This window comes from Saccopteryx bilineata, chromosome 1 (assembly GCF_036850765.1).
Source record: "Saccopteryx bilineata isolate mSacBil1 chromosome 1, mSacBil1_pri_phased_curated, whole genome shotgun sequence".
NCBI lineage: Eukaryota > Metazoa > Chordata > Mammalia > Chiroptera > Emballonuridae > Saccopteryx > Saccopteryx bilineata.
In genome coordinates, this window is record NC_089490.1 from 306,230,368 (window position 1) to 306,246,813 (window position 16,446).

At 42.9% G+C, this 16,446-nt stretch overlaps 1 protein-coding gene across 7 annotated transcripts in view; it reads left to right on the top strand.

Moving 5' to 3' along the window:
• The window catches only part of KMT2A (lysine methyltransferase 2A), a 114,827-nt gene that overhangs the window by 46,339 nt on the left and 52,042 nt on the right, over positions 1 to 16,446 (top strand). For all 7 annotated transcript variants that reach the window (XR_010727354.1, XM_066245935.1, XM_066245953.1 and 4 more), the window contains 7 exons: positions 468 to 645; positions 2,863 to 3,097; positions 4,563 to 4,627; positions 5,054 to 5,431; positions 5,663 to 5,736; positions 6,722 to 6,853; positions 13,845 to 13,958. Coding sequence is in view for 6 of the 7 variants with exons in the window: in XM_066245935.1 (XP_066102032.1) it covers positions 468 to 645; positions 2,863 to 3,097; positions 4,563 to 4,627; positions 5,054 to 5,431; positions 5,663 to 5,736; positions 6,722 to 6,853; positions 13,845 to 13,958 (1,176 nt within the window). In the remaining variant the exon portion in view is untranslated. The remainder of the gene's footprint in view (positions 1 to 467; positions 646 to 2,862; positions 3,098 to 4,562; positions 4,628 to 5,053; positions 5,432 to 5,662; positions 5,737 to 6,721; positions 6,854 to 13,844; positions 13,959 to 16,446) is intronic.

Consider the following 16,446-nt stretch of genomic DNA (forward strand, 5'->3'; position numbering starts at 1 on the left):
AGAGTGTAAGCAGGGACTTATTTCTAACATCATTTTGGATGTTTTCAGTTAGCCTCGTAGTGATAAGAGGATTGGCTCTTTAAAATGTGAAACTTCTGTTTGGAGCTATGGCCTTTTTTACTTCCGTTTATAGTTATTTCCTCCTACTTCTCTGTTGAACAGGGAAATATAAGAAATAGTCTATGGTTAGACTGAACTTTTTGAGACTAGACTGGCAGCTTGAATTTTTAGGGGAATTTTCAAGAACTAGTATACTAGAGGTATAGGAACTTAGTTAATATATGTTTTTTTCCTGCCAATTTTAGGATACAGAAGTAGTTGATTCCTGCATATAGATATGGTTTAGCAGCTAGAAATAACTAGAGTGATTCTAGATTATAAGCTAATCAAAAATATCTTAGTTTCATTTAATTATATTTCAACATGTATGGTTGTTATTGTTTATTTTTGGCTTGCCTCATATTTAGGGTCAAGAAAGTGATTCATCAGAGACCTCTGTGCGAGGACCCCGAATTAAACATGTCTGCAGAAGAGCCGCTGTTGCCCTTGGCCGAAAACGAGCTGTGTTTCCTGATGACATGCCCACCCTGAGTGCCTTACCATGGGAAGAACGAGAAAAGATTTTGTCTTCCATGGGGAATGATGGTAGGTCTGAGATGTCAGCCTTGAAGTCATAGCACACACTGATTTGTTTACTGATCATTCTTGGGATACCTAGTAGGCTCTTCATGGCATTATGTGTTAGTCTGGGTTCTCTAAAAAATAGATGACAAGGGGGGAGTTCAGTGACAGGATTTTATTAGAGGAAATGCCTGTGAGGGGAAGTGGGGAGGGAGCAAGGGAAGGCTGGGAGAGCTGTCAGACTGTCCTGCAGGTCTGACTCTAATGAAGGAGGGAGGGATCTTTGGGCAGAGTATTCCTAGGTTGCCATGCAGTGTAAAAAGTTTGGCAAGACTTGTCCTTGAGCAAAAGGTGAATGCCAGAGGAATCTTGTGTCTCTCAAAAACAATTTTGTCCTAGTGGGATAGCTCAGTTGGTTAGAGCATCATCCCGATATGCCAAGCCAGCCTTTGCTATGTTGGCCTTGTAGTAAGCCCAGTCGATAGCAGGTGGATTCTCAGGTAGAGCAGCCAACTTGGAGGTGAGGGTCTCATTATAGGATTTCAAGGAGTTAGCAATGGCCCTCTGGTTTTAGGATATAATCTCTCCAAAAGCTGCTTGGTTAATGGCTTTTAGAGCAAATTTTTGTCCAGCCATCTTGAGATCCTTCACTGAACCCAGCAGTCCCTGCCTCATAGTTCTATTTTGTTTTTCCCTTTTCCAAGTGAGAGAAACGGAGATAGAGAGACAGACTCCTGCATGTGCCTTGACTGGGATCCACCTGGCAACCCCTCTCTGGGGCCAATGCTTGAGTCAGCTGAGCTATTTTAGCACCTGAGGCCAACGCTCAGACCAGTGGAGCCAATGGCCGCTGGAGGGGAAGAAGGAGAGAAGGGCGCAAAGGAGGGGAAGAGAAATAGATGGTTGTTTCTCTTATGTGCCCTCACCAGGATCAAACCTGGGACATCCAGGCCTTGAGTCAGCTGAGCTATTTTAGCACCTGAGGCCAATGCTCAGACCAGTGGAGCCAATGGCCACTGGAGGGGAAGAAGGAGAGAAGGGCGCAAAGGAGGGGGAGAGAAATAGATGGTTGTTTCTCTTATGTGCCCTCACCAGGATCAAACCTGGGACATCCAGGCCCTGGCCGGTTGGCTCAATGGTAGAGCGTAGGCCTGGCGTGCATAAGTCCCGGGTTCGATTCCCGGCCAGGGCACACAGGAGAAGCGCCCATCTGCTTCTCCACCCCTCCCCCTCTCCTTCCTCTCTGTCTCTCTCTTCCCCTCCCGCAGCTGAGGCTCCATTGGAGCAAAGATGGCCCGGGCGCTGGGGATGGCTCCTTGGCCTCTGCCCCAGGTGACAGAGTGACGCCCCCTGGTGGGCAGAGCATCGCCCCCTGGTGGGCGTGCCGGGTGGATCCCGGTCGGGCACATGCGGGAGTCTGTCTGACTGTCTATCCCTGTTTCCAGCTTCAGAAAAATTAAAAAAAAACAACAAAAAACCACGAAAAACCTGGGACATCCATACGCCAGGCTGATGCTCTATCCACTGAGCCCACTGGCCAGGGCCGCCACATAGGTTTTTTTGTTTTTTTTTTCATAGACAGAGAGAGAGAGTCAGAGAGAGGGATAGATAGGGACAGACAGGAACGGAGAGAGATGAGAAGCATGAATTGTTAGTTTTTTGTTGCAAAACCTCAGTTCATTGATTGCTTTCTCATATGTGCCTTGACCGTGGGACTACAGCAGACTGAGTAACCCCTTGCTTGAGCCAGTGACTTTGGGTCCAAACTGGTGAGCTTTGCTCAAACCAGATGAGCCCGTGCTCAAGCTGGCAACCTCGGGGTCTCGAACCTGGGTTCTCTGCATCCCAGTCTGACGCTTTATCCACTGCGCCACCACTTGGTCAGGCGCCACATAGGTTTTATATGATAGGTGACTGCTTATATAAAATTTAGTGGTTTAGAGAATCTTCAGTAGCATTTAATTCATATTCTTGGATTTAGGTTAGAATGTGTTTGGTTCTCAGCATTTGGATTTTTGCTTTTATTAAACTACAAGTTATAGGCACTTAACATTTAAATGATTTAAACAGGCTCTGAGTTCTGCATATGATAGTTTTTTATATTGTATTTCATTTTTGGAGTTCCAGTTAGAAAAAAATGTTTGAATGTATATAATAATATAAATTGATTTAGAGAACTTCTGTCTCCACTCCCAAGAAGGAAATATATACCTCAGAACTAATGACACCTTTCTTTAACAGACAAGTCATCGATTGCTGGCTCAGAAGATGCTGAACCTCTTGCTCCACCCATCAAACCAATTAAACCTGTGACCAGAAACAAGGCTCCTCAGGAACCTCCAGTAAAGAAAGGACGGCGATCAAGGCGGTGTGGGCAGTGTCCTGGCTGCCAGGTGCCTGAGGACTGTGGTGTTTGTACTAATTGCTTAGACAAGCCCAAGTTTGGTGGCCGCAACATAAAGAAGCAGTGCTGCAAGTGAGTGGGGTTCTTGTTCTGAGGCATCAACCTCTCTGCATGAAGGCTGTTGATTTATGCTTGGTTTGTTGCAAAGACGAATCAGGAAACTGAATATGATTGTATTGAGTTCTTGAGTAGCTAGATTAGTTGCAGAGTGGGATTTTGCTAGGTGTGGGCTGTGCTTAAGTAAGAAATACTGTGGGGCAATGCTGTCTAATAGAACATTCTGCAGTGGTGGAAATGTTTTTTGTCTGTTCATTTCAGTATGGTAGCCATTAGCCAAATGTGGCTATTGAGCACTGAAAGCGTGGTTAGTGACTGAGGAACTACATTTTTTATTTCATGTAATTTTAACCAATTTAAATTTAAATAATCACATGTGCCTAGTGGCTACCATATCAGTGCAGCTCTGGGAGGTTTCTACTTGAAAACTGACAAATTTAGGCATAATATCTATTATAACTTATTATTTATTAGGTCAACTGAAATTAACCTTTATCTTTATGGCTTTCAGGAAATATTGGCAATACCTTGTATACATCTCTGCTGTTTCTCACAATATTTTCATGCATATGGAATTTTTGATATATGGAAGTTTTGATGATCTTTTCTTCCTTTCTTGCAGTTTGTGAAGGCACTTTCTGCCCTCTGGGAAAACTTGTTTAAAGTGGATCCAAAGATTTGCACAAATAGGAATTGTGGTGCTTGAGCTCCTCATAAAGTACCTGGCATAAGGAATAGATGTAATCAATAGCCATTTTCTGAATGAATAAATAACTTGGAAGTGATTTTATGTAAAACATAGTTGGGAGAAGTGCTGCATTACTTACTCCAGGGAGGCAGTTTCTAGGAGACAATAAGCAGTTTTGTGCTTTGGTTTAGTCTGGCAAGAATCTTGTTTCACTCCCATTCTTATAAAGGAGTGAAAATTCACAAATCAGCAAAAACATGTCATAGCAAGATAAAATTATAATAAAATTGGGGATTGAAATGAATTCAGTTCACTCTTACACTTCAAATTAAGTTTTGAGTTTTCTTAAATTGAGGTGTGGAATATCTATAAAAAGCCCTTACATAAATGTATACCATTGTAGTAGCAGACAGAGGACTTGTTAGATGATTTTAGCTCATATTATATTCAGATTAATAAGTGAAAATATCATAAGGGAACAGAACTGATTTGATTATAAGCAATATCAACCAATAATTTTGCATATGGTGCTAGTTAGTACTAGGTTATAAGAAATTTGAGTCATTTCAAAAGTAATTTGGTATTTTGCTCTTTTTATATCCTAAAGGTAGGTGAAATTGTTGATTGAAGAATTCAAAGGCTCAGGTTTAATCTGAGTAATACACAGTCCTCTTTTCAGCTCTCAAAATGAACCCAAGTAAAGATTCACTGATTCTTACAGTCAAGTTAAGACTTATTCCAGTTGTGTCTCTTATAAATGTCATTACTTTATGGTATCCCTTGTTATCCTAGGATGAGAAAATGTCAGAATCTACAATGGATGCCTTCCAAAGCCTATCTTCAGAAGCAAGCAAAAGGTAATGTAAAAAAGCTCTTCCCCGAAGTGCTTCTTGCTTTAATACCATCTAGTTATGTATATCTAGTATAAAGAAAATACTAGTTTTTCCCCCCCAATACTGCTCTTTCCCAGGGAATTGATGGTTGTTGAAGCTGGGTGATGGGTACATGGGGGTTCCTGTTACTGTTCCCTTTTCTTGGAGTATGTTAGAAAATTTTCATAATAAAACATCTTTATATTCATATAAAAATTAACAACTGTTTCATTTTCTAGAGCAATAAAAGCATACCTATTTTACCTGACCAACTTGGCATTAATTTTCTTGAGCCTCTTCAGTGTCAACATTAACTGTAGGAAACCGAGAATAAGATTGTTACATTCCTGTACTTCTATTTTAAATAAAATTTTTCTTGCTTATTGATAAATAATCATGTTTTTCCCCTAGCTGTGAAAAAGAAAGAGAAAAAGTCTAAGACCAGTGAAAAGAAAGACAGCAAAGAGAGCAATGTGGTAAAGAACTCAGTGGATACCAATCAGAAACCTGCCCCTTCAACAAGAGAGGACCCTGCCCCTAAGAAAAGCAACAGTGAGCCTCTCCCACGGAAGCACGTTGAGGAAAAGAGTGAAGAAGGGAATGCCTCTGGTCCAGGACCTGAGTCCAAACAAGTGACCACTCCAGTTTCCAGAAAGTCCAGCAAGCAGGTCTCCCAGCCAGCACCAGTTGTTCCCCCGCAGCCACCTAGCACAGCACCACCAAGAAAAGACGTTCCTAAGACTGGTCCTAGTGAGTTTAAGAAAAAGCAGCCTTTAACACCAGAATCAGGTGAGTGAGGAAGGCAAGAAAGAACTGCTGACCCAGAAGTACTAATAAAAAACATTGACGTCTTAAGCAGTGTTTGGAAACCTGAAATGTATCTTTTTAAGCCTTTGGTGCAAGAAAATTAGCTTTTAACCATTATATACTAAGGCCAATCAATCCTAAAATAGTCATAGCTATTGAGCATTAATTGTGAATTCAGTAGCATCTGACTGCAATTTATCTTGAATTCGTTAGGTCCAGAGCAAAGCAAGCAGAAAAAAGTGGCTCCTCGCCCAAATATTCCTGTAAAACAAAAACCAAAAGAAAAGGTAAGAGATTTGTTTCTCCGCCATTCTCGGGTGTGTTCTGTTCTGTAGGAAGATAACCTTAGTCTTGATTTTTATATGACTGAGTGAATGAAACCACATTTTTGCTTCTATGTAGATGGCAGAGGAATTTAGGCTTTAGCTTATATCTTTTTCTCTCTCTTTTCCCTTGTTGTTTTTCCCTTCCTTGTGGTCCTATATGCTTCTGCTTATGCTATAAGGCCACTTAGCATAATTGCTTTCTGCTCTCAACATCTTATAGCAATATTTAGCAATATTTGTCTGTAATAATCATCCTTCCCTGTGTGCCCTGTTATTATGTGGCAAGAGAGAGAGAGAGAGATTTAAGAATCTTCTGGCTGTTTCCATTGTCTTTTGCTGTCACCAGAATGGTGCCATATGTATGTCCTCACATGCTTTCGAGAGCATCAACAGTGACAAAAAGAGAGGCTAATACTAGATTTTTATTAGGTCATGCTCCAAAGTCATCGTCTAGTTTTTAACTATGATGATGAAGCATTGGCAAGTTTGAAATCATTGATGTTCACAAAGCTGGGAAAATTGTTGTGAACCTCATAGGAAGGTTAGACAACAATGGAGTGATCAGCCCAAATTTGATGTGCAACTGAAATATCTAGAAAAAATTGCAGAATAACCTGCCCCTGTCCCATTAGTTTGGTTTCATTGTACTGACAACCTCAGCTGACATCGCGGACCACAGTGAAGCAAGATGAAGACACACAGGAGGGAAAGTCCTGGGTTTGTTTTTTCTAGAAATGTAAGACATATGTGCAAAAAAAAAAAAAAAATTTAAAAAGGCCTCAATGGAAAACAATATTCTGAAGAGTACCTCACTATTTTTATAGGATACTTATGTTCAAAACATGTTTTATAGATCTATTGATAAGATTTGTCATTTGCATTATTTTCTGTTGCAAAAGTGAAGGCAAGTATGGTTTTGTTCTTTATTTATCTTCTATTCCTGTAGGAAAAACCACCTCCAGTAAATAAGCAGGAGAACACAGGCACTTTGAACATCCTCAGCACTCTCTCCAATGGCAATAGTTCTAAGCAAAAAATCCCAGCAGATGGAGTCCATAGGATCAGAGTCGACTTTAAGGTAATTGTGTAGTATATTGAGTGTTGTAGACTTTTTTTATATATAATTTTTTTCTTTTTCAGTTACAGTTGAGATACAATATAAATTTCAGGTATACAACTGCATGATTAGACATTTCTATAACTTACAAAGTGATCACCCCGATAAATCTCATACCCATCTGGCACCATACATAGTTATTACAATATTAATGACTCTATTCTCTGTACTTTACATCCCTGTGAATAGTTTGTAACTACCAATTTGTGTTTCTTAATCCCTTTATCTTTTTTACCTATCCCCTTCAACCCTCCCTCTCCTCTGGCAACTATCAGAATATTCTCTGTATCTGTCTGTTTCTGTTCTGTTTGTTTATTTTGTTCCTTAGATTCCACATATAACTGAAATCATCTGGCATTTGTCTTTCTCTGACTTACTTCATTCAGCACATTACCCTCTGTCCATCCATGGTTTTGCACATGGCAAGATTTTATTCTTTTTTTGTTTGTTTGTTTTTGAAAGAGACAGAGAATCAGACAGACAGGAAGGGAGAGATGAGAAACATCAGTTCTTTGATGTGGCATCCTAGTTGTTCATTGATTGCTTTCTCATCTGTGCTTTGACTGGGGGGGCTACAGCAGAGTGAGTGACCTCTTGCTCAAGCCAGCGACCTCAAGGTTTCATACCTAGGGTCCTCCACATCCCAGTCTGACCATCTATCCACTGCTCAACTGCCTGGTCGAGCTCATTTTTTTTTATAGCTGAGTAATATTTCATTGTGTATATGTACCATATCTTATTTTGGGGGAGGTATTTTTCTGAAGTGAGAAGTGGGGAGGCAGAGAGACAGATTCCTGCATGCACTCTACCAGGATCAACCCAGCATGCCCACTGAGGGGCGATGCTCTGCCCATTTGGGGTGTTGCTTCGTTGTGGCTGGAGTCATTCCTAGTGCAGGGGTCGGGAACCTTTTTGGCTGAGAGAGCCATGAATGCCACATACTTTTTTTTTTTTAATTTTTAATTTTATTTATTCATTTTTAGAGAGGACAGAGAGAGGGAGAGAGACAGAGAGGGAGAGAGAGGAGAGAGAGACAGAGAGAGAGAGAAGGGGAGAGGAGCTGAAAGCATCAACTCCCATATGTGCCTTGACCAGGCAAGCCCAGGGATTTGAACCGGCAACCTCAGCATTTCCAGGTCGACGCTTTATCCACTGCGGTCACATACTTTAAAATATAATTCTGTGAGAGCCATACAACAACCTGTGTACATTACACATTATCCAATAAAAATTTGGTGTTGTCCCAGAGGACAGCTGTGATTGACTCCAGCCGCCCGCAACTATGAACATGAGCAGTGGGAAATGAATGGATTGTAATACATGAGGATGTTTTATATTTTTAACGTTATTATTTTTTTTTAATTTATTCATTTAAGAGAGGATAGAGAAAGGGGGAGAGAGAGACAGAGAGGGAGAGAGAGAGGAGAGAGAGACGGAGAGAAGGTGGGGAGGAGCAGGAAGCATCAACTCCCATATGTGCCTTGACCAGGTAAGCCCAGGGTTTCGAACCGGCGACCTCAGCATTTCCAGGTTGATGCTTTATCCACTGCGCCACCACAGGTCAGGCGTTATTATTATTTTTTTATTAAAGATTTGTCTGCGAGCCAGATGCAGCCATTAAAAGAGCCACATGTGGCTCGCGAGCCATAGGTTCCCGACCCCTGTTCTAGTGCCTGAGATGGAGGCCATGGAGCCATCCTCAGTGCCCAGGTGAACTTTGCTCCAGTGGAGCCTTGGCTGCAGGAGGGGAAGAGAGAGACAGAGAGAAAGGAGAGGGGGAGGGGTGGAGAAGCAGATGGGCGCTTCTCCTATGTGCCCTGGCCAGGAATCGAACCCAGGACTTTCACATGCTGGGCCGATGCTATATCGCTGAGCCAACTGGCTAGGGTGATTGTACCATATCTTCTTTATCTGTTTGTCTATTGATGGACACTTAGATTACTTCCATATATTGGCTATTGTCAATAATGCTGCAATGAACATATGGATATATATGTCTTTTCAACTTAGTGTTTTGAGGTTTTTTCGGATAAATACCCCAAAGTAGAATTGCTAAATCCTTAGCCTCTTGTTGTAACCTCTGTTTTAAAGTCTCTTTTGTCTAATGTAAGTATTGCTACCACAGTGTTTTTTGTTTTCATTTTTCATGAAATCTTTTTTCCATCCCTTTACTTTCAGCCTGTGTGTGTCTTTCAGTCTGAAGTGAGTCTTTTGTAGACAGCATATGTAAGGTTCTTGTTTTGTTATCCATTGAGCCACCATGTCTTTGATTGAAGCATTTAATCCATTTGTATTTAAAATAATTGTGGGTAGATACATAGTTTATTGTTCATATTTTGATCTTTCTTTTTCTTCTTAAAGAAGACCCTTTAACTTTTTTGTGTGTGTGTGACAGAGACAGAGAGAGGGACAGATAGGGACAGACAGACAGGAAGGGAGAGAGATGAGAAGCATCAATTCTTCATTGCAGCACCCTAGTTGTTCATGTGCCTTGACGGAGGGGGGGAGGGTGGCTACAGCAGACCAAATGACCCGTTGCTCAAGCCAGTGACCTTCGGCTCAAGCTAATGAGCCTTGCTCAAACCAGATGAGCCCACGCTCAAGCCAGAGACATTGGGGTATTGAACCTGGATCCTCCACGTCCCAGTCCAGTGCTCTATCCACTGCACCACCGCCTGGTCAGGCAACATTTCTTATAATACTGGTTTGGGCCCTGGCCGGTTGGCTCAGCGGTAGAGCGTCGGCCTAGCGTGTGGAGGACCCGGATTCGATTCTGGCCAGGGCACACAGGAGAAGCGCACATTTGCTTCTCCACCCCTCTGCCACGCCTTCTTCTCTGTCTCTCTCTTCCCCTCCCGCAGCCAAGGCTCCACTGGAGCAAAGATGGCCCGGGCGCTGGGGATGGCTCTGTGGCCTCTGCCTCAGGCGCTAGAGTGGCTCTGGTTGCAACATGGCGACGCCCAGGATGGGCAGAGCATCTCCCCCTGGTGGGCAGAGCATCGCCCCATGGTGGGCGTGCCGGGTGGATCCCAGTTGGGCGCATGTGGGAGTCTGTCTGTTTCCAGCTTCAGAAAAATGCAAAAAAAAAAACAACAAAAAAAAACTGGTTTGGTGGTGATGAACTCCTTTTGCTTTCTATCTGTCCTTCTATAACTTTGCTGGGTAGAATAATCTTGGTTTGTAGGTCCTTGCTTTTTATCACTTTGAATATATTGTGCCAATCCCTTCTGGCTTGCAAGGTTGCTGTTGAGAAATCAACTGACAATATTGTGGCAGCTCCCTTGTAGCTAACTAACTGCAGTCTTTAAGATTCTCTCTTTGGGCCCTGGCCGGTTGGCTCAGCGGTAGAGCGTCAGCCTGGCATGCGGGGGACCCGGGTTCGATTCCCAGCCAGGGCACATAGGAGAAGCGCCCATTTGCTTCTCCACCCCGCCCCCCTCCTTCCTCTCTGTCTCTCTCTTCCCCTCCCGCAGCCAAGGTCTCCCCGTTTCCAGCTTCAGAAAAATACAAAAAAAAAAAAAAAAAGATTCTCTCTTTGTCTTTAACCTTTTACATTTTATTTTGATGTGTCGTGGTGTGGCCCTCTTTGGGTTCATCTTGTTTGGGACTCTCTGTGCTTCCTCGATTTGTATATCTAGTTCCTTCACCAAGTTAGGAAAGTTTTCTGCCATTTTTTTCAAATAGGTTTTCAATTTTTTGCTGTTTCTCTTCTTCCGGAACCTCCTTGATATAATTGTTGGTATACTTGATGTGTCACAGACTTAACCCAGTGTTTTTTTAACTGCCATTTTGCCAGCAATTTCATGCTGGTCTATGAAAGAGTTAACCAACCTGATGTATGAAGATTATAGACCCATTGATCTTGGTCGAATTTGCTTGTGCTCAGCGTGATTTTTGCCTTAATAGTCCCCCAGATAATTCTATTTTCGCTGGTTTCCAAGTGTAAAAAGGTTGAAAACCACTACCTTAAACTCTCCTCATTTGGGGTGATTTTTGCTTCTTCTTGCTGTTTTGATTGGGTGTTTTCTACTACCTTCCTTTTTAAATCTCTGATGTGATCTTTTGCTTCAAGTTCTAAGTTTCTCTACTCTTCCCATAAGTTCATTGAACAACAACCTTATAACCAGTTTTTTTATTTTTTCAAAGATTTTGTGTGTGTTTGTGAGACAGACAGGAAAGGAGCAAGAGAGTGAGAAGCACTAAGTCCTAGTTGCTTTCACATAAAAGTTGTGCATTGATTGCTTCTCATACATGCCTTGACCAGGGCTGAGCCAGTGTACTCTTGTTCAAGCCATGACCTTGGACTTTTCATGCAAGTGACCTTTGGGCTCAAGATGGTGAGCTTTGGAATCGATTGGACAGTTATCTTGCTCAAGCCCTGTGACCTGCACTTCCACCGTTCAGGTTATATGCAGTTTTTCAACCTCTGCATCTGGTAGATTGCTTGTTTCTATTTTGTTTAGTTCTTCTTCTGGAGTTTTGTTTTGTTTCATATGGGACATGTTTTATTGTCTTCTCATTTTGGCTCCCTTCCTGTGTTTGTTTCTATATATTAGGTAGAGCTGCTACATCTCCCTGTCTTGGTAGAGTGGCCTTATGTGGTAGGTATCCTGTGGGGCCCAGTGGTGCAGCCTTCTGTCACCAGAGTAAGGCACTTCATTTGTGCCTCCTGTGGGCTGTGTGTGCTCTCCTCTTGTAGTTGAGCCTAGGCTGCTGTTGGCACATCAGTGTGAGGCTTTTACCCACAGGCTGACTGTCTGGGAGGACCAGCTGAGACTGCAGTGGAGGAGCTGCTGTGTAAGGACCAACCCCACAGAACAGGACTCCCTTCAATGGTGCCTGCCACCCTTTGAGTGTGTCACTTAGTGGAGGTGGTTGGGTGGTTCTTTGATGTGGTCTGAAGCTGGCTCTGGGTTCTCCTTGGAGGTATTGGCCAAAGTCAGCTGCTGGCATCCAGCATGAGCTACAAAATGACCTGCAGGTGGGTTGCCACTTATTCTGGGTTTGGAGATACCTGGGAGAAGGCTAAGCTGCACACCAAATTTGGCTGTTGCTAGTGTTGGGGTTGGGGCTGCTTAATAGCAGGTGTGGGGACACCAAGGCCAAATGCTGCTTTTGAGGGGTTTGTGGACCTTGGAGAGATTTAAAGAAAGGCTGCAGCAAGAGTCAGGGCAGGTTGTTTGTATGGAAGAGCCACTGGAAATAGCTTGGGTCCACCTGCTAATTGAGTGGGCAGGGTCTCGGAATCACCAGGGCAGGGCAAACAGTGTGAAAAACGTTCATGGAGACTCGGATATGGTACTGGCCTGAACCTGTAGGGGGAGGGCTCAGCAAAGCTGGAACAAAGCGAGTAAGTCCAAGTAAGTCTTTGCAAGTCTGTGTGTGGGCCCTTTAAGAGGAACATCTGGTACTCCAATAGCCCTCTGTGTCACTCAGCCTAAACCTCTGCTGGTTTTCACAGCCGGATGTTATAGGGACTTCTCTTCCAGGGTTGGGGGTCCTGGTATGAGGTTGTAGTTCTTGTTTTACAGCGGGAACCTCCACAGCCAAGAAAACCCTTCCAGTCTTTAAGTACCACATATGGGTGTGGGATCCATGTGTTGTCCCTTTCTACCAGTCTTGAGGTAGCTTTTTCTTTGTATCCTTAGTTGTAAGGCTTCAGTTCAGCTAGACTTCAGGCAGTTCTGAATGGTGGGTGCTCTGTAGTTCAGCTTTAATTTTCATGTGGTCATGGGAGGATGTGAGTACCGCATTTACCTACAGTGGCATCTTGATTAGAAGCTCATGTCATTGAATTTAAATCCAGATAATGATGTTACCAAAGGTGTTAAGCCTGACCTGTGGTGGCGCAGTGGATGGAGCGTCGACTTGGAAATGCTGAGGTCGCCGGTTCGAAACCCTGGGCTTGCCTGGTCAAGGCACATGTGGGAGTTGATGCTTCCAGCTCCTCCACGCTTCTCTCTCTCCCTCTCCTCTCTCTGTCTCTGTCTCTCCCTCTCCTCTCTAAAAAATGAATAAATAAATAAATAAAAAAGAAACAAAGATTTCAAAGGTGTTAAAAGTAAGGAAATTCAGCATTAAGTGGGGAAATGAAAAGGAACTACCATTAGCAGATGGGCTCCCACATGTGAGAACTTTGGCCAGTGTTTGTGACCTGACAGAAGAGCGTCAACATTGGAACATCCTGTTCATCTGAAGTAATAAAGTACATTTAGATGAGAATTATATCTAAGGAAATAATCCTTCCACATAGAAATTACCAAATGAGGCTCTGGCCGGTTGGCTCAGTGGTAGAGCGTTGGCCTGGCGTGCAGGAGTCCTGGGTTCGATTCCCAGCCAGGGCACACAGGAGAAGCGCCCATCTACTTCTCCACCCCTCCCCCTCTCCTTCCTCTCTGTCTCTCTCTTCCCCTCCCGCAGCCAAGGCTCCATTGGAGCAAAGTTGGCCCGGGTACTGAGGATGGCTCAATGGCCTCTGCCTCAGGCACTAGAATGGCTCTGGTTGCAACAGAGCTACGCCCCAGATGGGCAGAGCATTGCCCCCTGGTGGGCGTGCAGGGTGGATCCTGGTCGGGCGCATGCGGGAGTCTGTCTGACTGCCTCCCCGTTTCCAACTTCAGGAAAAAAATACAATAAATAAATAAATAAATAAATAAAACATTAAAAAAAAACAAACCCAAATGATGGTGATTGCTTAAATCAGCAAAACTAACAGAAATTCTCTCCAAGGATATCTTTGCATTATAGTTAATGTGAGTTGAACCAATAAATAGATGGCCCTTTTTTCATTTTATCTGAGACTAAAACTTTTTAAACCAGCAGTTGTTTTTGAACTCATTAAATGAAATATTTTTGACATTCTGATGTCATTCTAATTTTTCCCTTTCATCCTTATTTTCAATCCAAAGTTGTGTCATTATAACACTCTTAAATGTTTCTTCTCTCTCCACAGGAGGACTGTGAAGCAGAAAATGTGTGGGAGATGGGCGGCTTAGGAATCTTGACCTCTCTTCCAATAACACCCAGGGTGGTTTGCTTTCTCTGTGCCAGTAGTGGGCATGTAGAGGTGAGATATTCTGTCAGTTTCTTGGTATCTTAGAAAGCATAATGGCAGATTATTTGTGGTGAAAAATCATTATATTGTTTTATGGGTGTGCAGCAGGTACTACCCCTATTTAAACCAGCTAATGAAATGCTCGTGAAGTTTTTTAGAAAGGAATCTGCTTCTTATTAGAGTAGCAAAGTTACTGAGTTTGAAAAGTTTGTCTGATCTCCTAAATTTATTCTTTTTTTTTTTTTACTGACTTAGAGAGAGGGATAGAGAGAGAGAGAGAGAGAGAGACAGGGAGAGGGAGGAGAGATATGAGAAGCATCAACTTGTAGTTGTGTCACCTTAGTTGTTCATTGATTATTTCTCATATATGCCTTGACCGGGGGGCTTAAGTCAGACCAGTGACCCCTTGCTCAAGATAGTGACCTTGGGCTCAAGCCTGCGAACTTTGGGCTTAAGTCAGGGACCTTGGGATTATATTAATGATCCTGCACTCAAGCCAATGTTCCTGCATTCAAGTTGGTGAGTCTGCGCTCAAGCCAGATGAGCCCATACTCAAGCTGGCAACGTTGGGGTTTTGAACCTAGGACCTCTGCATTCCAAACTGACCCTCTATCCCGTGTACCACCACAAGTGAGGCCTAAATTTACTCTTTACTAGAGGTCTGATCTTTCTGCTAGATGTCTCAAGATGGGCAAAAAAATAATATAGTGTTCCTCTAGAAAAACAGGTGCTTTTGATGGTTGTTTTATATTGAATACCAAAACGCCCTTGTCTCTAAAAAGCTTTAGCAATTAGTAAGAAAAAGGACTAACACCCAGTTAAAAAACAGACTTAACTGCCTGACCTGTGGTAGCACAGTGGATAAAACATCAACATGCAATGCTGAGGTTGCTGGTTCAAAACCCTAAGCTTGCCTGGTTGAGTCACATAGAGTTGATGCTTCTTGCTCCCACCACCCCTTTCTCTCTCTTTCTCTCAACAAATAAAATCTTTTTTTAAGATAAGCTTAAGGATAGGAATATATAACATACAAAATAAGAAATAAAGACATGGTAGGACGGGGATACTGAGTCTTCTGATGACCGAAAGCTAGAAATGAAAGCATGATATAAAAAGCATCATGTGGCGCCCTGGCTGGGTTGCTCCAACCGTTTGAGCATTGTCCAGAAGTACAGGAGTTGCTGGTTCAATCCCCAGTCAGGGCACATACAGAAAACAAATTGATGTTCCTGTCTCTCTTTCCCTTCCTCTTTCCCTAAAATCAATTAAAAAAAAAAGGATCATGGCCCTGGCCGGTTGGCTCAGCGGTAGAGCGTCAGCCTGGCGTGCGGGGCACCCTGGTTCAATTCCTGGCCCAGGCACATAGAAGCGCCCATTTGTTTCTCCACCCCCCACCCCCTCCTTCCTCTCTGTCTCTCTCTTCCCCTCCCGCAGCCAAGGCTCCATTGGAGCAAAGATGGCCCAGGCGCTGGGGATGGCTCCTTGGCCTCTGCCCCAGGCGCTAGAGTGGCTTTGGTCGCGGCAGAGCGACGCCCCGGAGGGGCAGAGCATCGCCCCTGGTGGGTGTGCCGGGTGGATCCCGGTCGGGCGCATGCGGGAGTCTGTCTGACTGTCTCTCCCCGTTTCCAGCTTCAGAAAAATACAAAAAAAAAAAAAATTATAAAAAAAAAAGGATCATGTGGCAATGGGTCTTTGTTGTTGGAAATCTAAATTGTTGCATTCTTTCTTTCTGAGGGTTGTTCAGAGATATGTATTTATTTTTAAAATGGGTGTTCCCTTGTACCCAACAACTGCACTCCAGGCATTTATCTTATGAATATAGTTAGATAAATTATTAAATATGTGTGTGTGTATAATTATATAATAAAACTTTAAATATACATGTGTTTGTACATATACATATATATAGATATGTATATTTGTATAACAAACAGAAGGGTTTGTTGGGGGTTTTTTCAGTATTTTTTATGCTGGGGTTGCTTTAGATATCATTAAAACTAAGAATACTCAATCAACAAGCACCAATTGGTTATTATATCTCTTTTCCTACTTAATCTAATGCTTTACATTCACATATATGCTACCTAAAGGAATCATTTGTGCATCAGTATGCAAACAGGTGTTTTCCTTCTAATTTAAATTGTGTAGTTGTGGACAGCAATCCCACAGAACTCCTAAAAGCTGAGTTAGAGGATGAGCAATGCCCTACCCATATTGCCCTATGCAGCATAACTAGTGCTGATGAACTGCACCTCCATCCAAATTAAAGAAATGGTTTTTTTTTGTTTTGTTTTGTTTTAATTTTTATTTATTTATTTCAGAGACAGAGCGAGAGTCAGAGAGAGGGATAGACAGGGACAGACAGACAGGAACGGAAAGAGATGAGAAGCATCTATCGTCAGTTTTTCGTTAGTTGTTCATTGATTGCTTTCTCATATGTGCCTTGACCGTGAGCCTTCAGCAGACCGAGTAACCCCTTGCTCAAGTCAGCGACCTTCGG